At 39.9% G+C, this 24654-nt stretch overlaps 1 protein-coding gene and 1 long non-coding RNA gene across 2 annotated transcripts in view; one reads left to right on the top strand and one right to left on the bottom strand.

The window, feature by feature from the left end:
- Nucleotides 1–612: 612 nt before the first annotated feature.
- On the bottom strand, nt 613–13159 carry HEY2 (hes related family bHLH transcription factor with YRPW motif 2). Its single transcript, XM_045865490.3, has 5 exons — nt 12877–13159; nt 10840–10918; nt 10623–10706; nt 8303–8384; nt 613–4322 (listed from the first exon to the last, which is right to left on the bottom strand). The coding sequence occupies exons 1-5, from the start codon at nt 12957–12959 to the stop codon at nt 3637–3639; spliced, it is 1014 nt and encodes a 337-aa protein (XP_045721446.1). The 5' UTR covers nt 12960–13159; the 3' UTR covers nt 613–3636.
- A 155-nt stretch (nt 13160–13314) lies between these two features.
- LOC135365612 (uncharacterized) overlaps nt 13315–24654 on the top strand; it is a 224384-nt gene continuing 213044 nt past the window's right edge. The window contains exons 1-2 of the long non-coding RNA XR_010413756.1: nt 13315–13995; nt 20715–20935. This is a non-coding gene — a long non-coding RNA (uncharacterized LOC135365612). The remainder of the gene's footprint in view (nt 13996–20714; nt 20936–24654) is intronic.

Here is a 24654-nt window from a genome sequence, read left to right as displayed (position 1 = left end):
GCCGCTCCTGCCCAGGTGCTATATCAGCAAATGGAACTTTAGCTAACTTTTGAGTCCCTGTACATGTTCCACTTGACCAGAAATGCAGTATATCCAGTTAGCCAATCCCCCAATGCCAGGCCAACTCTGGGCCTTCTCACCCTAAACAAGGTTGATTGTGTAACCCTGCCAATCAGATATTTTCCATTTTTCTCTTCCTTGTTATTCTTTATCCTATAAAATCTCCCTGCCTTCCGCCCTATTTTGCAGTTCTCCAAAAGGAGACTTCTTCATGAAGTATTACAGTTTGTTTGTATTGGCTAAATTGTTTCCTTTGTTTTTTAACATTAGGTATGCATATAGCTTTTAACATTTGGGGAAAATGAAATTTCTAAAAATGTTCCTTTTTCCTTTTATCCTACCAAAAATCCCTTGAATTAATTTTGGGACTAACTCTGGCATAAATAAAAGCCACCCACAAATTAAACTTTAAAAGTTCTTTTCCCCTTGGACCATAAAAACTAATTTTTTTCTATTTTGGAAGCAAACATGAAAATTAATCACACCTAAAGGTGGGACCCCACTTTCACAAAACATTGGATCTGTGATGGGAAACAGTTGTTAAAAAGAAAAAACAGGCTCAAAATGGAGTCACTTGTGCAAGCCCCGCATCAGCAAACCAAGACTTACTATCTAACCAAATTGCAGTGACCTTTAACCAGTCAATTTGGAATTAACCCATCAGTACCAGTGAGGTCATCTGTGTCACAGGCCCCCCACCCCCAAGGAAGGTGACCTTCCCTGAAACAATCCACTCTTTGTTACAAACTTCCTTTTTCAGCCCCCTTCTGCCTATAAAAGCCTTCCATTTCGTATGGCTTCTTCCAACTCCTTTCTATTTGCTAGATGGGATGCTGCCCAATTCATGAATTGTTGAATAAAGCCAATTTGGTCTTTAAATTTACTTAGTTGCATTTTGTTTTTTAACAGTGTACTGTGATGTTAACAGCTGAGGATGTGAAACATTTATCAAGAAACAAATTCACATGACCAAAATTACAGACAACAATTAACTTTAGGAACTAAGACAACCTTTAGCAACTATGTAGCAATTTGTTTTGCAAATATTTTAATCATTTAATTGGAAAAATAACAACCCATATGTAACTGAGAAGGAAAAAATATAAGGAAAAAACAAAAAGGACAAGAAAGGGAGGAAAGGAGGAAGAAAGAGGATTTATCTTAAAATATTTAATCAAAATTAAAAATAAAAATTCCTGATCTCTAAAATGGTTTACATTCCAAAAAAGGAAAAGAAATTCTTTGAATGCTGACATTACAACAGGCACAGAATCAGTATTAGATCTTAAAATAAGAATTATTTCTATGCCTATTGTCCACAAATCATGATTAAAAAGCAAACTTCAAATACTACTAAATTCATTTTCTTATTTACTACCTAATTCCATCAGAGCTAATTGAAGATACAATAACCACAGAACTTACAGACAGGAGGAACAAAGTGATCTGTTTTTGCTCATTTTTTTTTAACCACTTATAGACAAAAATTAGAAAAACTATGTAACTTTTCAAAACTAAAATAATGTAAGAAACCTCGCACTCTTTCCTTTAACTGTGAGGATAACTGATATGAATAAAAAACATTCTTTTTTTATTCTTTTCTTATGTTTGGCCCAAAAGCTTCAGGAACTGAAATAATCTCTTCTAGGCTTCACTGAAGAGGGAGAGATATGTGCATAATTTCTACAGCATCAAAAGAAAGTTTCATTGAGGTAGGTACAGAGGATTTATCATCAAGAAGCATGTATATGCTTATCACATATGCATGTGATGTTTTAAAAACCCTCTACAAACGTTTTTGAGTTACAAAATGTATGACACATTCTAGCTTATTATCCTAGGTTCAGTTTACCATTATTTGGAGTTCTTATATTTGCACTTTTCCAAGAACCATGGTTAAGAATAAAAGGCATAGGAAACTGATCACTTCCTGTCTCCAATAATGTCATACCCGCCTATGCTTAACTGATTTACAAGCTCAGATAAATGTTATTTTCAGGCAAGCTGTGAATTATATTAATTATATTAAATGACTCTGAAAGAGAAAAAGAAAAGCCATGGCTTAAACTGTTAATGTAAGAAGGCCTTGCTTGAAATTCATGTCAACTTTCCATTCTGCAAAGCAACTCATCCACATAAAAATAGTCAAAAAGGATTTCATTTAATTAGTGATATGTAGACTTCTGCATAGAAAAAGGTTACAAAGTAATGCAAAAAAGACTGGGTACAATAATTTTAAACAAATATTTAAAAAGTATAATTTTGCATAATGTTTAACATTCTCATGTTTATTGCTTTCTCCACACAGCAGAGAAATGAAGTGCATAATAATGCATGCTGTGTCTTTATCTTTCAAACATAAAATCTCATGTACTCAATTTTAATGTATTAAGAGATTACTTTGTCATTAAACAGAATAAAAAAAAACAAAAGAAAAACACCATTATGTAGCACTAGTCTAGGCATGAACAAAAATAATTTATGTACATCCCATTGCATACATTCATCTTGATTTGGGATCAAATGCAATCATAAGCTTGACAAAGAGCTTTTAAAAATCGTGGCTTTTCTCTTCCCAATGCTCTATCTCTGTCTCATCACCTCCAGAAATGCAACTTTTCCCAAAGGGTGACGAGAATAGATATTACACATTATCAGGACGAAATGAAGAGGGTAAGTATGTAAAAAGAGTCCAAATGAAACAATAAATTAACCTAGACTTTTACAAACTGAAGAATTTTCAAGTTGGCATGAATCAAATGGGCACATGGTAGGCAACTGCTTTTAGGTGCACTCTCTATATAAATGCATGGTTTACATAAAGAAGCACCATATTTTGAGCCATGAAAAGAGTGCCTGGGGGCTTGCAGGCAGGGCAGAAATGGTTGTTAATCTGAGCACTGATGGAATAATTGCTTATACCAATGCATTGCTAAATGTCACCACTTGGCAGGCAAGTCTGTACAAAGAAAGCAAACTAAGATAAAACTAGGGTCTTTCAACTTGAAAATTATTTTCAGCAATCCTTTTGGCCAATAAAAACCTGTTGGTTTCAACACAGTACTCTTCTCTGGCACTGTATTAAAATGTCTGCAGCCTAATGTAAGACTTCTGTCCCTTTCCTTTCTTAACCTAACCTCTACGCTCTTTACTTGTGCAATGTTATATATTCAGAAGAAAACTTTACTAGCTCAGGCACTTATGAAACACGAATTTTTTTTTTCATCTAGTTTAAAGAGAATCCAGTCAGGACTTCCCTCCGCCCCCCCTTCCCCAATTCAGACATACTGATGCACTGCTGGATGATACAGTCCATATATCTTCCAGGAAACTTCTAAATGAATACAAGGGTGAAGTTTTCAAAAGTTGCTGATGTCAGTTACCAAGCTGCCCTAAACAAAACAAGAGAAAAAAGATAATACCACATTTCCACTTGTGAGGTTTGTGTCTCAAATAGCTTTATTGCTCCTTTGTGGATCTGTAGACATCTGTATGGCTACTCTCAGGGTGCAGAGGTTTAAGCTGACTCGGAAACGAAGGACATTCGGTTACCACCGCAAAAAGTTCAGTGAAAACTTAAAAAGCTCCCACTTCTGTCCCCCAGGGTCGGTAAGGTTTACTGTTTGTTCCGCCGCTTGTCTGCTGCGGGCTGGACGTGGCCGACGCGGTTAAGGGCGGGCTGACGGCTGTGGCGGCTGCCACGGCTGCAGCTGCGTTAGGGGGGAGCATGGGGAAGGCCCCCGCGAAGGACAGAGGGAAGCTGTGCGCCGCTGCGGTGGCCGCGGCCGCGGCCGCGTGGACAGTGGCGGACAGGGACAAGAGGGAGGTGGAGAGAGGCGGCACGCAGGGCGCCGCGCTGCCCGTGGCCGGCATCCGAAGGGCGGAGTCGGCGTGGGCGAACGTGGCCGTGAGGAGGGCGGAGCCGTGGGCAGGAGGCGCTTCCGAAGCGGTGGAGAGGCGGCAAGGCGTGGCCTCGGACGCGTGGAGTCCGTTGGGCTGGAGCAGCGCCGCGGGGAGGTGGTGGAAGGCTGCCGCCCAGTGGTGCGGGTGCAGGGGATGGTGGTGGTGGGCCAGAGAGGACGTCATGGCCGCCGCCTCCCGCTGCGAGGCACACGTGCTGAGGTGAGAGACCAGTCGCACCCGCAGGGGGTCGGAGGAGTCCAGGCCCTCCACGGAGCTCAGGTACCGGGCCACTTCCGTTAGGCACTCCCGGAAGCCAATGCTCATGAAGTCCATGGCCAGAGCGTGTGCGTCAAAGTAGCCTGAGAGGGGGTCGGAGCGGGGGGGGGCAGGGGGGAGGAGCGAGAGAAAGCGGTACAGAGACTGAGTAACCACCGGCTGTGCTTCCCTCTGTGCTTCCGAAGAGTCGGGGAGAATGACGACCCTTTCTGAAAATGTTGCCAGTTATTTCTGGCTGTAATTGTTACGGAAGAAAGTCTACTTTGCAATTCACATGTGTGACAACACTAGCAATGCTACATACTACAGTTCTTGCAACTAAATATCACAGTGGGGAAAAAGTAATTAAGAACACCCGCGTTTCAATACTTCCATTAAAAAAAACAAGGGAGGGGGGCCTCTCCTTTTGTACTGTGGGATCGTGAAATTCCCTAGTAAACTTTTTCACGATCGTACAGGATTTCAGTCCCTCTGTCTCTGTCGCATGCGGTGGAGATTAAAGGGTTATTCTGAAACAGCCGCACTCTTGGCATTTGTAACAGATATGAAATACATCTTAGCAGCTTGAGGACTTTCTTTAAATATGTGCTAGAATCTCTTAATAAATTCATAAATACTTCTTGACTGTTGTTTTTTTTTTTAGCAAATTGTATGAAAAATTTGATGAAAACAAAAATTTTTTTTTTTTAATTTGGGGGTTACTAATTTGAAGATCTTATTTTTCTATCAGGCAATATAAGGCTGCTTTACTGATATGAGATTACGATAACTCCTCTCACTTTCCCGAAATTCAAAGATATCTTTCCTTTACCGGTTAGCTTATATTTTCCTGGCATCCACCCAAGAAAAAACTGTTAATTTTTCAGTGTGTATGCATGTACCACACCCCTCCCACACCTAAGGTTACAACCATAAAAATGGCTGGAGCTGAGTCACATTTATGAGAATCCCTTTTTATCCAAATGTAGTACATTAGATAAAAAATAGTAATGTATCATTATTATCAGTGCCAATTTAGGGTAGAATAATAATCAGACATTTGGGGGAAATGTCACCACTCTGAGTGACCTCTAATGTGTACAAATGTATCCTTTTCAGATTCTTTCTCATTTGCAACTTTTTTTTTTTAGCAATTTTCAAATTAAAAATTTATTCAGCTGTGGGATATGGGTATACAGAAATGAAAAATATTACAAAGTTATTTTTACCTAAGGCATTTAATGTATTATCTTTTTCATGTTTCTGCAGACCCAAGTATTACTGTTTCATTTATCATCTACTAAAAATTAAACCATCTTATTGTGTAATCAAAGCACTTTGGAAACTCCTAAAGCTATTATATCAACAGAAATATGGAAGTCTCAAAAAGATATTTGGGGCAAAAATACACACCATTAAAACAGTAACAATAACAGCACAAAGCTGATATAAGAGAATATCATGAAATGTGGAAGATCAGCAACAGAAATAGTTATCATCCCAGGACTTCAGCTTAGATAGCAACAAAATCCCTGGGATTAAGAGAGAAAGCTCTTCCTGAAGAAGACGCCTCCATAGAAAGAGTTCACATGAGAACCCTCAGCGTTCTTTGTCAGGCTTTTCAGGCTTCTAATTTTCATGAGAGAAGGATCAGGCTTCTAATTTTCATGAGAGAAGGATGAATGTAATCCAACAGAAGACAGAGTCCAGAAACACAGAGGGATCTAGAAATTTAGGTTACTCTACTAAATTCTCTTTAGAAGACACTGCAGTACCAAGACACACTGTAAAGAATGGACCAAGAGAACGGGAATCCCAGGGGCTTCCAAGAATTTTCATGAGTGGGCACAAAGTGATTGAAATTTGTGATTTGCCAGCTTTGTGTTGTTATATATGGCTGAGTTCTCTGTTGCGTATTAAGGAATATAAATTGTGTAATTCCTATTCTATTGCTGAATGCAGAAGAAAATGATGATGAGCAGCTGTCCCTTAGGAATAATCTTGGGCCAATAATGAAGGCACATGGGTCCATATCACTTCCTCTGTGCCATCGCTAATGTATGGCTTTAAGTGAATAAACTCACAACAACCTTGTGAGGTAGACACTATCACTGTCCTCATTTTACAGATGAGGAAACTGGGGCTCGGCAGGGGTTAGTAGTTTACCCAAGTTCACAGAGCTAAAATATGGCCGAGCTAGGATTCGAAACCAGGCAACCCAACTGCAGAATCTGTGTCCTTCACCACTACACTGTGAGGCCCCACAGCAGCTGTGAGTCTTGGATGATGTGAGCCCCCACTGCCAATCCCTCCTCTTCAAGGTCCATACTTCCTCCTGTGCGATGACCTCTCTGATGACTTGGCCATCAGGCAACTTGTACGGAGCTTGCTTGGAAATAATCTGTTCATAAACTATTCTGGGATGAATTTTAGGGCTGTTCAGGTAGCCAAGAATAGCAACCAAGAATGGAACTTAGTTTTTACAATAAGGCATAAGAACAGTATTCCTCTTTAGAAGTATAGCTCATGCCAAATATTTGAAACCCTGGTAAGAATTCTTAGCCTTGTGAACAACACCAAGGGAGGCAGAACAGTCAGACTGCTGTTCCTGCACCATCACCAACTCCATCAGTCTACTATCCTGAGGTGGCAGGTGCAGAATCAAAATCATGGGGCTGCAGGGGCTTTAGAGCTCAGAATGCTAGTGTAGGCCTCACAGTGCAGCAGAGCACTTCTGTCGTGGGTTAAAGGCAAGGCAATGGCCAAGCTAGGCTGGATCACTGGTTTCTACGATTTCATCCAGTTCTCTTCTCTATTATGTAAGAGTTTTTGCATCCTATGCTGAAGGTTAATTTTCATGATAAGAAATCACAATTCCGTATCCAGGATGGTTTCTAGAGAAGGTGCAACTGAGGTTTAGTCAAACCATGGGGGCTTCTCTTTACGTGATCACCGCCCCTCCCCGCACACCTGATACAGGTAAAAGAGAGTAATGCCAGGGCTGATGTTCCACAGGTCCTTGGCAGTATGGTCACATTGGAGTTAAACACTGAAGTACTTCCACAGCAATTGGTAAACAGCTATTTCCCTCCAGTGCCTTGCCCTTGCTCCGATCTAGGGCAAACTGTGATACTATGTAATGAAAGGATAATGCTGAGCAGAGAAGCTGCCAGGGTTGAGGGCAGCACTTAGCCCTCGTGGTGGTAGTCTCTCCCTACCCAGTTGTCAAATACATTAAATAACCAAAGACTCTTGGTGAAGGTGACTAGCAAAGGCCTGCTTGAAGAGTGAAAAAGATACTAAAGGGCAAAATCAAGTCTGAGTAATGTGTGAGAAGAGGGATCATGAAATCTGAATGAATATTACAGCTTTCAGGATCGCAAGTCTATTTTTAACGTGACATGAGGGGTCCATCTCTGACCTCTGGATGATTCTTTCCTAAATCACTATCTAGTACAGAAGACATCTCTCCAGGGCCCTGGGCCCAGGATACCTGTCCCTGCTTGCTCTCTGCAGGAATGTCTCTGCTCCATTAATAGTTTTCAGTACAGAGATTCACTACCTATAGTTCAAATGTTCTGTCTGGTCTAAACCCAAGATCAACCAAAATCTGAAAACAGTGAAGATAATTCTAAAGTCAATTCCTTTGGAATGGCTACATTAGGTTGAGTCCTAGTCTTGATTTCGGGGGTATCAGAGGATGAGAAAGAAGAAGAGAAAAAGATTGCCTTTAACCTCCTGTTTATGTTTGGATGTTTGCGTGTTTGTTTTGTCTTTCTGTACAGACTCCAGCATGTGTTCCTGAGGTCCCAAACAAATCTCTGACCAGGCTGCTGTGAATGAAGCTTTACTCCCACAGTATTATGAAAGCAAACACAAGCCTAGGGTCAAGTGCTTCTTTTGTTCCGGAAGTTCTTTCCCACGAGTTCAATCCTGCCACTAGCATTGATTTCCACAGCTTTAATCTGGGACCTCCTATCTCAGCTTGTTAAAGAACTGTTCAACTATGACTTTCCTATAATCTTAGGGGGAAAAATGAAAAGAGAGAGGTGGCAAGGGGGTAAAAATGAAGTCACCTACTTACCTTTACCCCCAGTTGCCTGAAGCATCTTCAGATGATCTACTGTCATTTGCAGTATTTCGGCTTTCTCTAACTTTGCAGATCCCTGTATAAACAAATAACAAAGTCTTAGAAGTTCTATGGAAACTGAATTGGAACATTTTACACTGGATTTTCAATATTCCTTTTCATTAGAAAATTCTAAGTTTAAATTTTTTCACAGAAACATCTGAGTTCTTGGCAAACTTTACATGTAAACAATAATTACTGTGTCACACCTAATGACAGATATTGGCCAATTTATCTTTTAAAGACTAAAAGGTATAACAAATAATTTTTTAATCATAAGAATAATTATACTCCTAAGACTGCTCCACTAAAACAATTATAATCGCAAAAATCTCAAACCTTGCATCCAATCTCTACCCTCTATTTCATTAGGGGACATCTAATAGCCTTATATAATGCTGCAGTTCTAGATCAGTTGAATCCCACTCTGAAGGATAAAGAGACAGGATCTTAGCAAATTAGAATTTTCAAAAATAAAAAGTTCTAATAAGTCTTTAAGGCACACCCTGGTAAGCAGAAACAAAAAATAAAAAAGGGAAAACTTTTAAGGGTTTTTTTTCCCAAAAATTACCAGCAGGTGTCACTGTGAGTCCCAATATCATAAACAAGAAAGCATAATTTACTACCTATCTAGTAAGCATCAGAAATGCTTAAAGATATTTGAACACTTTAAAATAGTTCTTAATAAAATATCTTGGAAATATATTTATATGTCCTACTTTTTAAAATCAAGCAACCTCTGGAAACCAACTGAAATACAGATGTGCCACCTTGAACTGCCTCAGAGGACTGTGGGTGGCTGCTAATTTCCTGGAAAAGCTAAATAATTAAATCAATATGTCTTTTTGAAAAGGAAACTGAAGTTTTTTTCAGGTTCCTATGCTCTACTTGTTTTGTGAAAATTATCAGCGCCCTGTACATGGTGAGAGTGCCAGAGTTATTTAAACTGCTAGAAAGAACACTCTTCTAATCATACTGTGACAGGGCCAGCTAACTAGGATTGGTAGCCAAGCTTGGCAAATGAGAAAGCCTGTGTTTATGGTAACTAACTGCCAAACAACTGAGGTTTGCTTTTAAGGTTTGTTTTAAGTCGACATTTAAGAAAAAAACCCTAACAAACTAAGGGGGAAAAAAAAATCAAACTGACTGTTCTTCATAACTGCAGAGATTTCAGTACTCAAAGTGAAAATGCCAATTACTGATATTTTCATTTTCAGCCTATTGTCATTGAAAATGTTACTAATCAAAACTACAATTTCCAAAGGCAGTTTCAGCATATAGGTATCTTTTTTCTCTCAGAAATGTACAATCAAGAGCATATTACATCTTGTACTTCTGTCAATTTGCAGTACCTCCATGAAGATGTACAGTAGTTTTAGTGAAAGTGACAAATAACAGAATTGCAGTTTCTGGATAATTTCCAAGGGCTTTGTAGGGCTTGCTGTATAGTTGTGGTTCATGAAGTAAACAACAAAATAAACAAACAACTGCTGCCTTATACCCTATTTGAATTAAATTGAAAGTATTTTCAATAGCATACGATGCCATATTCTTTGAAAGATGCTCTTAGAAATCTGTGCTATTAGCCATTGTGGCAAGAGATATAAAACTTTTCCAAAACGGCAAAGGAATATTTAAACATTTGGCTTCTTCCTTTTCTAAGTGTGCAAAATCTTTTTTTTTTTTTTTTTTGTAAAGGAATACCTTGAATTCTGAAAAAGGAAATTTATGGCTAGTTGTATTTTTACCAAACTTCCAAAAAGATGCCCCAAGTAGAACACTGTTCTATTAATCCAGGGATTAAAAATGAAACCAAGTGATTTGGTAAAAAAATTTTATTGGTATTATCATAGGAAATAGAGCTAGAGATGTTACTTCCTGGACTTTGGTTATTTTTAAAAAGCATTTTTTTTTTAACCGTTTGACACAAAAATGAAATTTCACATGGTATATTTTTTAAAAGAGTACGACATACAGCTCAGTTTTAAATAAAACCACTACTGGTCTTCATAGAAAGAACAGAGAAAGCATGAACACTGTTACCCTTAAGGGAGAAATAAGCTGAAGAATGGAAATGTTTTTCAACTTCATGATGGATTATGTTTTTAATAGTTTTGCCACAACAAAGCATTTTATTGAAATAGCTGCTCTGTGCCAGATCAGGGCACATGCACCATTATTTTAATGAGCTTTAACAAGAACCCACATTCCCAGATGAGAGAATCAGATTTTTTTGAGCCTTTTGGTGGGGTGGTCAGGGGTAAGGGTAGCTTACTTGTTTTTCAAAAGCAGTTGGCACCAGTCGTCTCAACTCAGATAAACTGTTATTTATTCGATCTCGACGCCTTTTCTCTATTATCTATTCCAAAGGAAGCAAAACAATAACAAAAGTTTTTGAATACACAAATGCTAAATTTACTCTTAATGGAAGAATACAACTGTTACACATTAGTCTGCATTACATGAAATAAAAAGAAAAAAAAATCACATACCCCTCTCCTTTTCTTTCTTGCCATAATCTGAGATGTTGTTGTTGGGGAATTTGATCTAATCACAGAGCTAGTACTTTGCCTATGAAATAGGAACAGTATGTCAGGTGCTGCATTAACATAACAATGGTTTCTTCTGGGTGCTTCATGGCATCCATTAAATATTGAGTGATTGCACAGTTCAGTTCTGTGTTTATTCTTAATTCTTACTTTTAACATACTTTGTTTTCAGTCCTTATATCTACTTTCAGGTAAGAATCATGCCCTCCCCCCCTTTTTTAACAAGTCATCCAGACACCAAATCCATTTGCAAAAACATCTCTAAACTTTTAAGTCTTGCAGTGAAAAACTTACGAGCAGTCAGAGTGAGAAGTCAGTTATTAGTACTTCCTAGTTCCACTCATAAAAATTTCTTAAAAATCAACTAATCCCTAATAGCATCCCTCCTCCAACCTCCGGTCAGACACACTAAACAAAGCAAAGCTATTTTAAAATAAAGGCCATGTTTAGCACCACTATCAAACAGATAGACAGTCATCACATGTCAAACTGTTGTCCCTAATGCAATCTTCAAAATAAACAGAAGTTATCTTACTATTTCAAAACTTCAGTCAGTCATATCTCACAACAGGAAAAAAAATGACAAATGTAATGTTTTGTATACTAATCTTCCAAAAGAATGCCCCAAATTAAATATGCCACTGATAGGGAAATTAAAATGAGATCAACCACTAGGTAAATGTTTTACTTTGAAAATGAAACTGTAGGTATCTCCTAGTCTTCAGCCTAAGCTTAAACCTCTAGAAGCTGCAATCCATCTTGAGTTTACTAATGAAAAAATATTTTGTATTGAAAATTCAATCAAATCATTATTTTGTCACTTACAGCTTTTGCCATCCTTTCTAGTTTGTACATGTTTCTCTTCATAATTCATGGATACTATGCTTCTTTATGTTCTCAAATTCTCCAGATTCCTGTTATTTGTCCTCTTTCATTTTAGGACTGTTGCACACACCAGGTTCTTATTACCTCACCTTCTCACTTCTGGATCTTATTTCTGAATTAAGTGTCCCCCTCAGTCCCACCCCATCCCAACTGGTTTCGCCTTTCACATGACTTCTGTTTTTCAGATCTCATTTTTTAAGATGACGCACACTTTAATAATTAAAAAGATCCTTCGCAAGCAACGTTTCATGTAAATATCTCTGCTGTTGCCGATTTCACGCTTTGGTTTGTACTTATTAGAATAACGATGTGGAAAGAAAACCAGTTTTCCAAAGGTAGGAAGAATTTTGCTCTTTGAGTGACAGCTGCAGATAAATAATTAAGGAGCTTGTGGGGATGCCAATTAGAAGCAATTATCATTTGACCCGCCTTGGCATTAAAATGCCTCGGTAATCTCCCTCTGTCACTGGAAAGTAGAGGTCTGGCTTCTGTGATCACGACCCCGATCTTTTCCAGACTTAAGAACAAGCAGTCAAAGAGATGATCTATGCCCCAAACGATCCTTACGTCTGTCACTCACTCTCCCGTCAGGCCACTCACACATAGTCAACCTGGAAAGCTCAACCTACTTGGCCTTAAAATTGCAAATTGCTTTAATTTCTCCAAAAGGCAAATCATCTTTTTAGACTCTTGAAAAATAAAAAATATATATATCAATCTCTTTCTCTCTTCGCCTGGCCTATCCTGGAAGTGCTCCCGCAGTTTTCAGTGGCGGGGGCGTCGCCCGTCGCCAGCGCCTGCCTGTCCGCGCTCCCAACGCTGACAGCCGGGGACCCTCCCTCGCCAACTCCTGCGCTGTGGTTCAGTCGCGTCTCCCTTCCTCTCCGCCCCACCCCTGGTGTGAAAACCGACATCCCCCGCCCCACCCCAACGCACGCTCCGTGAGCGCCCACCGCCCAAAGTTTCTCGGGCAAAACTTTCCCCGCTTCGTTAGGACGTCGCGGAGAGGAGCCTCGGGACTTCCCAGGAGCCGCTCGCGCACAAAACTCCCGGATGCCTCGGGCTCCGGGCAGTTCCCGTCGAGCCCGCGCTCACCCCGAGTAATTGTTCTCGCTTCCCACGTCGATGGTCTCGTCCATGTCGCTCTCGGAGGTCGTCTCCTCGCAAGGGCGCTTCATCGCGGCGAAGACGGCGTGGGGAACAGCCCAGCCCGAGCCACCAACGCGGAGCGGGGCGCAGCGCCCAGGGGCCCTGCCAGCCTCCTCCCTTCCTCCCTTCCTCCCTCCCTCTTTGGGTCCGGGAAGGCGCGGCTCCCGCGGCGGCGCGGTCGGCTCCTCGCGGCTCTTTCCCACGCCGCAGCCGGGATCGGCCGCAAGAACCGGCGCCGGCCACGCCCCTCCGCGCGGGCGGGGCCACCTCGCCCGCCTCCCGCGCGCAGGCCCCGCCGCCCCGCCGGGTTCCGCCTCCTCCGGGTCGGCGTGGCCTGCGATTGGCTGGGGCGGAGGGGCGGGGCCGCGCTCGCCAATGCTCGCGGCGAGCCTCCTGCGGAGGCGTGGGAACGCTGCCGCGCACCTAGGGTCCCGGAGCTGCGCGCAGGCGGGAGAGGCAGCGGCGAGCGTGAGCGCGAGGTCGATAGCTCCAGCTAGGGCAGCACGCGGACGTGGGCGCGGGCGCGGCGGGGGAGGACCGTAGAGGGGCGGGCTCCAGACCTCGGGTTTCGGCCCTCCCTCGCACCCCTCCCCACAGTCTGGCGGTGAAGTTTCTGTCTTGTGTTTAAAGAATAACCCCAAGCGCGTGGCTGAGTGTGAGCGAGCGTGTAGTGACGTTGGGAGGCGCCGTGGCTTAACCGAACCGCCCCACTCGGCTGTCCCTTGTCTGGACCAAAACTGCTGACTGGCTGACCCTGAGGGTCACATTTGCCCTCTGGGGTTTTTGAAAACCTTAAATCAAAGTTGCTTTTCTCCCTGGCAACTCCCAAGGCTGCTTTCGCGGCCTCTGGGCTGTGGACAGATAAGGACGTGAGTTTCCCCGACCAGGTACTTAACCGCTGGCTGTCTGAGGGTCTGAGCCCGGCTACCATGTGACGTTCGATTTGCTCTAAATCAGTTATTTCCATCTGGCCACGGGGGCTGTGGATAGTAGACTGCGCTGAGTAGACCGTGAGCCGGAGTTATGTCCGCTCTGGCGGCAGGAAAGACGAGACCAATGACGCAGGTATTTCAGGACACAATTTTAGTAGTTTTTCAAGTTCGAGTTTTTCGGGCTTGGATTATCCAGATGATGGCAATTCTCCACTCCCCTTGGTGTGTGCAGTCGTAGCGGTAGAGTTAATGAGAATTCCGAACGTGAAAAAATTCGCGCTTGGAAATTCAGTTTGTTTTCTAAAGTACGAATTCGTGTCCAGTTCTTAGAGCGTTGGACAAGGTGGGTTGTAAAAACTACAGAAGTGCTTTCAAAACACGTTTTCTAGCGGCTCTTTGCGTGTGTTGCGGTACTTGAACAGGCTACGCCAGGGTGCCTCAGCGAGGGCTGGAGCTGAGCAGACCGAGCGCGAGAGGCGGTGTGGGCTCGCACGGCCCCGAGCCGCTGTACCGCGAGGCGGGCGGCGGGTTGGTCGCGGTCGAGCCGGAGACTCGTTGCTCCGGGACAGCTCCGTGCTTTCTTTAGTGGGGGAGAAAAGGCTTTGAGAAAGGGGCGTCTGTCATTCATCATAACCGTCCGCCACGGACGGATTCCGGATTTTCCAGGGATCTGCTTAGGGCGTCCCATTGACACTCCATTCTGTCCGCACACAAGACCGGCGCGGGGCGGGGAGGCGGAGAGGAAAGGATGCGTCGGGAAAAGACTGGGCCCGGGCGGGGGTTGGGCGGGGGAGAGCGGGAAGGACTTGCAGCCAGCGTGTTAAGCCCTCATTAAAACACAAAACCCCCTTCCCCACAAGCCCTCGTCTCTTTTGTGCGGTCCCGCCGCGGTGCCTGCAATAACCGTGTGAACAGAAACCCAAAACGTTTCATCCTGACTTCTGAAACTTAACCTCGGGCAAAGCACACAGTCGGCGGGGGCCGGGCGGGCCCTGGTGGGCTGGACCAGGTCAGCTCAGGACGCCGGGGACGCGGGGGTGGGGGTGGGGGGAGCAGTGACCCCCCAGCTCGGCTGCCTGCCTCAGGGTGGGTACCCAGCCCGCGAGGGCCTCTGCTCATCTGAGGGCGCTGAGCAGAGCTGAGCCGGCCGGCTTCCCACGCGCTCCGACCTCCCCCGACGTCACCCGCTCCGGATCCCTGTAGCTCTGCAGTGCTGAGCCTAACCGGCGGGTCGCCCGCCCCACCTCCAAGGAGGATGTGCCAATGGCCAGGCGGCTCGGGCCACAGGTGAATGCGCTGCACCAGGCCTGGCGCGAATCAACCTTCACAACTTTCAGTGAGGGATGCACGTTTTTCTGAAAGTGAATGCCTACAAGTGCAATTAACGTTTGCCACGCGAGCAAATAAACCCGCGCTTCCAAACGCCGGAGGCAAAATCTGAGATCGTCACTGAAAAAAATTAAGAGTTCATTCTCACTATATTAGTGCATTTGATTACTATAATTGTGAAAAATTGCAAAGAGGGAAATGGTTTGCTTGCAATAAACTAGCAACTGGTTATAATTTTTCCATATTTGTCTTTGAAGACTTAACTGCTGTAACGTGTTATAAAGAAAAATACAGCAGGGACGTTCGAAAAGCACACGCGGATTTAATGTCGCTTAAAAATTTTTTTTTAAGCAAAGAGGGTCATATTTTAAAAAGTGTTTGGAACAGTGCCGGCACATGGTAAGCGCTATATAAGTCCTTTAAATAAACAAGAATGCATAGGGCAAAAGACCTCGGTGTCAAAACAAAAACCACTACCAAAAGAATAATATGCTCACTTATCTGCAAAATAATCGCAATTAGGCAGCACGGGATTTTTCAATTAGGTCTTTTATTCCCCTCAAGTATTCCATTTGACTATCCCCTGGTTAAGCATCTTGTCTGATCTATCTTCCACTGAAAGTAACTCTCGGGTCAAAGGAAGAAACGGGGAGGATCGCCCCGGTTTACTTAGAAACGGTTGTGGATTGTGGATTGTCGGGGGAATAGAGGGCGATGGAGAGGTGACCTATGCGGAGAGAAAGAAAAGAGAATGAGAGAGCGGTGGGATTTCAAGCCTCATCACCCCTCAGCAACATCCTTTTCAGCGAAAGTTGGTTGAAGGCTTACTAAGAGCCCCGGCAGAAGAAAAGATGTCCGCGCACAGAGCAAACCACGGGCTCTTTCCTTTTCAAAGATTTGTACAGTGAGATAATGAGACCGAAAGATATGAGAGACTTCCCTAGAAACGAAAAGCCATTAAGAGAGAACGTTCAGGACGAGGATCTAAAGGGAATGGAGGAGGGGGAAATCTGCCGTCTTCCCGAAATTGGTCATCTCGCCCATGTTTTGTGCTTATGTGATTTAACTCACTTAAAGGCGTGGGAGTGAGATGTCGAATGCCAAGATCTGGAAACATCAGACTCAATGGCCTTGATCCCCTTCCCCAACTCTTCTACCCATTTAATTTTGCAGCTGTTTAAATTACAATTTTTGTACCTGTGTTTCTAAGTATGGCAATCTTGACCTAGTTTTATATTGTCCCACAAAATTTGGGTTTTCTTGCACAGATTAGTGAAGTGCTTACTTTGCTGTAATTCTAACATTCCCCTTGCACCATTTAGGGAAGGAACCTAGGATTTAAAAAAAAAAAATCTTCTTGGTCTGCTTTTTTCTTCCTTAGAGCTCTCTAATGTTTCAAGATCAATTGTCATACACTTTGCTATTTGTAACTTCTCTGAATCCTTTGAGATGCTCCTTAGGATTACTTAAAAGGTATCTGCCATTCCAATGTTTGGCTTCTCTTAGAAAATCACCAAGGCATGACACCACTTTAAAAAAATGTTTTAACTTGGTTGTCAGTGAAATTATAGGCAGCTCTGTTATGTAAAGACTATGTTAGTCTGAGAAGCCTGTGTGCACATAGTTCAAATTGAGAAGTCCAATTTTGGGCCTATCTGAAATACATATTATGGTTATTTACGAGCTTTCTCTTGCAAAGGGAAGACAAACAGGTTGCTCTGAAAAGTGGTAGTCTATTTGCAATTGCTGGGGCAGGTGACAAGCACATGCATCTGTGGGCAGTTTTGTTGGGCTTCCCTCCCTGACTGGAAGGCTATTGTGAGCTGGCAATGTTTTAAAGTGTGTGAAAAAGCTGCACCCTTGAGAGTGGAGGCCAAGGGCAAGATCCTTGTAAATTTTAATACCTTTCTCAACATCAGGCTGGCAGAAGGCAAGCCAACCTAGGGTCACGTAAGACAGGACACATATTAGCAAGCCAGTAAAGTAAAACAAAGCAGAAAGCAAGGGTAGATGTAGGCCCACCAACCTTGAAGTCAACTATAAAAGGGAACTGCTTTACTAGTTAACAATTATTCTTGCCTGGTCACATAAAGTGCATCATATTTCTTGGCTTACCCCAATAGGTGCTACTTATTTGTTACATCAAAAACTCTGAGGTAGGAAATCTTAGACCCAAAGCCTCCTTTCTTCGAAGTTAGAATGTTTAAATTGATCTCTGCTACTAAGGGGTAATTTATTTAAAAGCTTTTATTTCATTAATAGTGTTATTGGTTTTTAGCACATGCCCAAGAATGAAAGCTGGTTTTATTGTTGGACCCTTGAGGAAAAGGTTGTATAATTAAGTAACTAGTATTCCATATCCCTGTAAGCCACATTCAAAAGATAACTACACTCACTCTATCAACTTCTTTGTGAGGGTTAAATTTATATTGGCAGGCTTTTCTTTCAAAGAGATTCTTTTAAATTTCTGTTTTCTTGAAGTTGGTTTGACTGGAATTTTTTTTTCCTCTTTAAGGATACAGTTAGATATATTCACTTCTCTCATGAAAATAATCTTTTAACTAACCTCATCCGCATCCTCTAGAGTAGGGCCTGGCAGGCAGGGGGTGCACAATAAATGGTTTGAACTGAAATTCTTTTGAAATTAATGAACTTCCTGCTTCTTTCCACATATATAGAATTTAAATACATTGGCATAATAAAATAGCAATAAACAACCATGAATTTAAAAGCTAGGAAAGCATTTACTGTTAATGGGAACTTAGTTTAGCTCTGAGCTTCCTGGCAGCCAAGTCAGAAAGAAACATAGTGAGTTTTCTAATTCTTGTAACCAGAAAAGAGGAAGCACATCTGTTTTTCAAAAAAGAAAAACTTTATCCAGTAGCTGAATTCTAAAAGAACTGCATGACCGCTTTGTTCACAGACTTTAAAATTTTTATTTTATTGAGAACAGTTATTTTCTTTGTCTAAAATTTTCTTCCAAGTATCTGTATTAATGACAACATGAACAATAGCATTCATATTATGTGTAAATGAAGACAATAGTTTATCTCCTAATAGCTGAATAAGCCATCTACTAAGCTCTCAAGTTTAATTAACTGACATAAATAGGACCAGTACCTCAAAGAGTTACAAAAATCTGGATTCTCCATAGGAAAGTGTCTGCTTCTAGTTTTAGAAAAAAAATTTAAATCAAAGATTCCTGGAACTGGTTGGTTGGCATTATTTGATGAGAGTGAAAGAAAGAAACACTATAGGTTTCTGAAATATCAAATGCTGTGGAAAAGTTTAAGAGTAAAATTATTTCCCACTAGAATGCAAATGAACACCTATATTTCCTTAACACTTTCACTGGGAATTTTATTAGATGTGTGCACATTTTATGCCCTTACTGCTTATTTTAAAATTGATAGATGACTTCATGGGGAGGGGAATTCTCCTAGATTGGAAATAAGTTGCTAATTTTAGATTTTCTGTGGAAAAAAAATAACAGGCTATTTCTGGACCTTCATGCTTTGCAAACCTATTGAAGTACATACTTTGTGAGAAACAGAAAAATAGCAAGTTTTTTGTTTTTTTTTTTCCCCCCAAGACAGGACTGTATTTTTTCTAGCAGATACGAGTTTAACTAACTCTGGGGATCTGTTGGTTGAAAGGCAAAACACAGAAGTTTTAAAATTTTTCTGCCTATGGCCTTCAAAATAATTTAATGTAATAATGTATTGTGGGCATTGGAGATAGATATATTTTTTAGAGATAGATTTTGGTCTTAAGTAATAGCTCATTCTATTTCTAGGAAATGAATACTTAAAAAAAAATAACAGTTCTCTTAGGAACTGCAACATTCATCAAGACAATGCAACCTCTTTGAGAACAAAATGTCATGGTGCTTAGCAGAGAGCAAACATGCTCAGCTGCAGGATGGAAAGGGCTGTGTACTGTACCTTGAATATGTAAGAAAGGTGCATCTTGAATATGTAATAAAGGCGTTTCCATAGCACTTTTAATCTGAGAATCCTAGGGCATTAGTGAATCATGTATGAATCAAAACTCAGAGCGTTGTAGGGTTTACTTGTCAAGGCTGGCTATCAGGATTTTGCTAGAATAGTCTCAACAGGAACATTAATAAAGTCTGAAAATAGGTCAAGATATGAATAGCAAATAGAAAACCCATACAAATGTTGTTTATGGGCACTTAAGTGTTTATCCATCTATAAGTAGATAGAAGTGTCTATATACAGATACATGTACAAAGCACAAAATAATTAAAAGTTTTTAAATTGACATGCCTTGATTGTTAGTATATAAGAGGCTATGGTAATACCTGGTACAGACCAGTAGTTCAAGTCAGAGAGGAAATGCTGCATTGCATAATTAAACCACCATTTGTAAAAAGGAATTTGGAAATTTTGTAGGTTTTGTATTTTCTCTATTTCTGAAAATTGCATTCATTATATTTAAGTTTATTTTAGATACTGAAATACCTTATCTTTTGTCTATTCTATCATCTACATTTTTAAATCAGTTTCTTCAATTTTTAAAATGTACACCCTTGGAAAAGCAGACTTTAGTATTTTGAATCTCTTGGTGCAAGGGGAATAAGATTGTTATATAAAAGGGTTGGGAGAGTGAGTTTCTCTGGCATTCAGGTGAAACACCTGAAAAATCATGTTCTGTTTGTGTGAACCCATGAAATATTGATAAATTAACTATATATTTGTTTGCATAGATTCCAGTTGTGATAACGAAGGTGTGAGCAAAATTTAAAATTGAAAAATTCTAACAATAACTTAATGTTTTTGTGTGAATTGGGAAAAGAATATCCACACTTTGATTTTAACAATGAGATACTGTTCTCATTCAAAAATGTAGTTTGAGAACTACTATGTTGGGAACATCACAGTAGGGGCTAAATAAGTAGAATTGTGGGGGAAATGATCTAAAAATGAAACCGAAGAGAGTATGAACAGAGATCGCTAACAGAATTGTTAGTTTGTATACTTGAAAGTAATAAGACTCACTCATTAATCATGCCTGATTTTTTGGACTGTGCCTCTCTTAAATTTGTTCTTATTTCCAGGCCACTGAAGTATTAAATACCTACTTTGAGCAGTGCTCTCTGTTAAGCAGTGTGGGTAATATCTGGTGAATAAGACCCAATTCCCACTCTCCAGAAATAGCAGGAGAAATAATATAGGAGTCCAAATACAAGGAATTGTTACACAAGATGGGATATATTCAAGGCCAAAGTAAAAGAAATCTGCATGCTGTGGGCATAAAGTGAAAAATTCATTTTCAGAGGGTGATTTCATCCATGGTAGTTCCAAAATTTTTGTGTAGGATTAGAGGCAGCGATCGTGTTGGAAGGGGGATGGGGGGTGGCCCAAGGATTTTTGTCTTCAATTTCCACTTATATAATAAGCACAGTTTTCATTTAGATATTATGATTATTGGGATGTCTTTGTATTGCTGTCAAACATTATGAGGAGGGTTGTCTAACCTCTTATCTATCCTTTGGTGCAGTTGTAGGATTAAGAGAAAAAGTGGCATTTGAGCAGAGCCTTGAAAGGTGTCTGGAATAGCTACAATCCTAAACACACTTTCTTGGAGAAGGATCAGCATAATCCTAAACACACTTTCTTGGAGAAGGATCAGCATTTGCCAAGATACACAGAGGCTGAAGATGCAGGCCATTCTTAGGGAAAGAAGTGATCCTTAGCTAGAGTGAAGGATCTGGAGGAAAGGTGGGTATAAGGGAGAGAGTTGTTTGGGGGAAATGAATTAAGTTGTAGCCAAATCATGGAGAAGTTTGCCTGCCTGAAAGAGCTATAATTAATTAGATTGATCCAATCATGTTTCTTCCTTGTTTTGTCATCACTAATTTGAATTGAAAACGTTGTAGTAGAAGAAAAATTCCAGGAAAATTTGTCTTTCTAAATGGAATTTTGATACTCTTTGTTTCTCTGTGTAAGTCTTTTAGCCACTGGAAGAGAATTGTCAGGACTGTTAACTTGGCCTTTGGGAAAGTCATAGAATTTTATTACATTTCTTGGATTTATTTAATATGACCAGTTTAGATGAAATAATATGTTCACTGTCTATTTTGTGGAGAATTCACAGAATTATGCCATGAGTTGCATATCAGTATTTACAGATTTGTTTAAAAATCTGCCATGTCATTATTAAAATCAATAAACAGTTACACTCTCAAGGATTAAGAGAACTTTCTAAAAGTGAGATTTTCAGCTTCGTTGACTTCTGAGTAACCTATGGTACATGAACACTGCAAGCTATCTCAGATTTACCCAGATTAGATATTTTCAGTGAAAGATTGAGCCCTGATTCTTTCCTCTACTTTCTTGCTGAAAGAGAAAAATAAGTTACAGTTACTTTTCTACTGGGTGCCATAAATATTTAGGGATGTTACAATTCAGGTGTCCTTTAACTGTTTTTAGACTCATAAAGTTACATTCTTCCCCAAAAGGCCCTGTGGAAGTGAAAGTAACTTGCATTTAAATGTTGAATATTCAATCAGTAAACAACAGTAATGTTTAAGAAGGAAATGCAAGACAGCCTTAAAATAGTGATTTTCTTTTAGTCACTGCATTGCAGGTCAGAATAAAACAAAGCTCCTATTAGTGAACAAAGGTTAACAAGATAGGGCTCTTACTGAATCAGAGTGGAAAACTTGCAGTGCTGAGATTTGGAATTGGATATTACTTTACATCCAGCTTCAATCCACTGATCAATCATCTAGTGAGCTCTTTAGGGAATTCAAAAGCAATGTAACATGTGATTTTGGGGGGAACTTACTATCCAGAGGTTACATTAATGATTGGAATAACTGCCATTTGGCAAGTGCTTACTTTGTGTCAGTTAACTAACAAAGCACTATGTGGATTCATTTCTTTAATCCTCTCTGGAACTCCTTGAGGTAGGACAATCATCATCTTTATTTTACTGGTGAGAAATCAGACCCAGTGAGGTTAAATAACTGCTTAAGGTGTTATGGGTATTAAGTGGTAGAGTCAGGTTTGACTCAGGAAATCCAAAAACGGGTCAGTGCTCTTACCCATTACTGGATATTGCCTCCAAAAAGGATGTATGTGAGACAGATACAGCCAGTGCAAACAGGTAGAAGCAATGCACAGTTCGAGAAAAATTTGTTTCCCAAAGACCATTTATAAGTGTATTGTTTGGAGTGTCAAATCTCATAGCAACTATGTGATACCTGGTAGTTTTTTTTTTGTTTGTTTGTTTGGTTTGGTTTTGGATGTGTGTGTGTGTGTGTTTTGTTTGTTTGTTTGTTTTGAGGGTCTACCTTCAAAAAGCCAAACTACTCCACAACAAGAATATTTGTGGTTAAGAATATAAGCTTTGGCTTCAGACACTAGGAGGTCATTCCCAACTCTGTCACTAACCACATGGCCTTGAGCAGTCCTTTTTCCAAACCTAGGACCTCAGGGGTTAATGATACCTAATAAAAGAGTAAGGAACAAATAAAATAATGGGTGTCAAGTGCTTAGTAATATGCTTGACACATGAAAAGAGACAGATATTATAACTAATTAACTAATTGTGGGTCCTGATAATAGGGGACCAACTTCCTTGTTACCTTTTGTTTCTTTATTGAAATTGAAGGCATGTTTTATTGCTTTTATATTATAGTAGCAATACATGATTTTGCAGAAAAAATAGTAAATTGAGTTAGCAGTAACATTTAAATTGCCATTTAACCTGATAATCAGACAATCACCATTAGTGATTTCTAAATTGAAGCTGGATGTAAAGTTTATCCTTCTAATTTTATATATTTTTTCATTTTCACAAAACATGAAATCATTTTGCCTAATACTATTTGGTAAACTGCTTTTTAAACCTAAATTAGTATAGTGAACATTTCCTCCAGTCATTAAACAGTCCATAACATCATTTTTTTTTTTTTTCTGATAGTGTAGTAGTCTTTGGAATGGATGTATCATAAATTTACTTAGCTGTTTCATATTGGGCACTTAAATGTTTACAGTTTTTTTCTATTATGAGCAATGCTGAAATTTAGAGAAACCTTATAGGTAAAAAAAATGTGCATGTGTTTTAATTATTTTTAGTCTAAATTATCGGGAATAGAGTCAGGTGACAAAATAGTATTCAAATTGTAATCACTTTTGATATTTCCTGCCAAATTACCTTTAATAACAGTTGGACCAATTTATATCTCTGCCACCAGTGTGTAAGAATATTCATTTTTCTGAATCATCACCAACACTAGATAGTTCAATAGTTGCCAACCTGATAGGTGAAATAGTATCTATTTTAATTTTAGTTTTTTTTATTATTAATGATGTTAGATTTTTTTTCATAATCTTATTGGCTTTTTATAACTTCTTGTGACTGTTAACATACTTAATGTTTCTCTTGAGGTAGTTGTCTTTTTTTTATTATTGAGTTAAAGCTGCTAATTATAAACCAAGGCACTTAATGTTTGTCTCAAATATTATAAATATACATATATATTTATTTCAGTTTGTCATTTTCTCTTAAATCTTATTTATGCACCTTTGATGTTTATGTGTAGAGGTTTTTACTTTTTCAAGTTTATCAGTATTTAATTTTTTTTCCAGTTAGAAGCAATCTTTATTCAATCTAGAATTTACTTTGGTATATTTTTTACATAGGAATGAATTTTAGTTCATTCAGCAAACATTAACTGCATGCCTACAATGTACCAGGTATCATGCTTTTGCTTGGGAAATTGGTACACAATGCAGGCAGAATTCCTGCCCTCAAGAAGGAGTTCATCCTTTAAATGGCTCATTAGTTGTCTCAGGATAGACTATTGCTGCTCCTACATTACTGTTTCACTGACTTATATTCCTTCTTCATTGCATACCAAATTCATGTGTATAAACAGGTCTGCTTATAGACTTTCTATTTGATACCATTTACTTGTTTCTCTGTTTCTGTGCCGGGATCTCACTGTTACTAATTATTATAATTTTAGAACAATGTATTTTAATTAATAGTAAGACAAGGGCTAATTTCATTCCTCTTTCTTTTTTCTCTAATTTTTTCTTGACTTGTCCTTTCTTTCTTCCTTCTTTTTTTTTTTTTTTTTTTTTACTATTTTTTTCATTGTGGTATAACGTGTATAACATAAAACAAAATTTTCCATTATAAGCATTTTTAAATGTACAATTCAGTGGCATTAATTATATTCACAATATTGTGCAGCCATCATCACTATCTCTAAAACTTTTCATCACCTCAAACAGAAACTCCGTGCCCATTAAATAATAGCTTCCTACAACTCACTTCCCCCAACCCCTGGTAACTTCTAATCTACTTTCTCTCTCAATAAATTTGCCTTTTCTAGATATTTTATATAAGTGGAATCATAATATTTGTACTTTTATGTCTGGCTTATTTCACTTAGCATGTTTTCATCCATGTTGTAGTATGTGTC

The sequence above is a fragment of the Mirounga angustirostris genome, unplaced genomic scaffold (genome assembly GCF_029215605.1).
Source record: "Mirounga angustirostris isolate CCGP_5_RB_7025 unplaced genomic scaffold, mMirAng1.0.hap1 SCAF_8, whole genome shotgun sequence".
In the NCBI taxonomy this organism is placed as follows: domain Eukaryota; kingdom Metazoa; phylum Chordata; class Mammalia; order Carnivora; family Phocidae; genus Mirounga; species Mirounga angustirostris.
The sequence above is the reverse complement of the archived record's forward strand: the minus strand, read 5'-3'. Positions and strand labels throughout refer to the sequence as shown.

Bases quoted from the DNA above. Each gene is read 5' to 3' on its own strand.
- HEY2 (XM_045865490.3), bottom strand. From the start codon at position 12,959: ATGAAGCGCCCTTGCGAGGAGACGACCTCCGAGAGCGACATGGACGAG. The intron at 10,919-12,876 runs GTGAGCGCGGGC...CCTATTTCATAG, and splicing joins AGCGAGAACAATTACTCGGG to GCAAAGTACTAGCTCTGTGA. The intron at 10,707-10,839 runs GTATGTGATTTT...CCTTTGGAATAG, and splicing joins CAAGAAAGAAAAGGAGAGGG to ATAATAGAGAAAAGGCGTCG.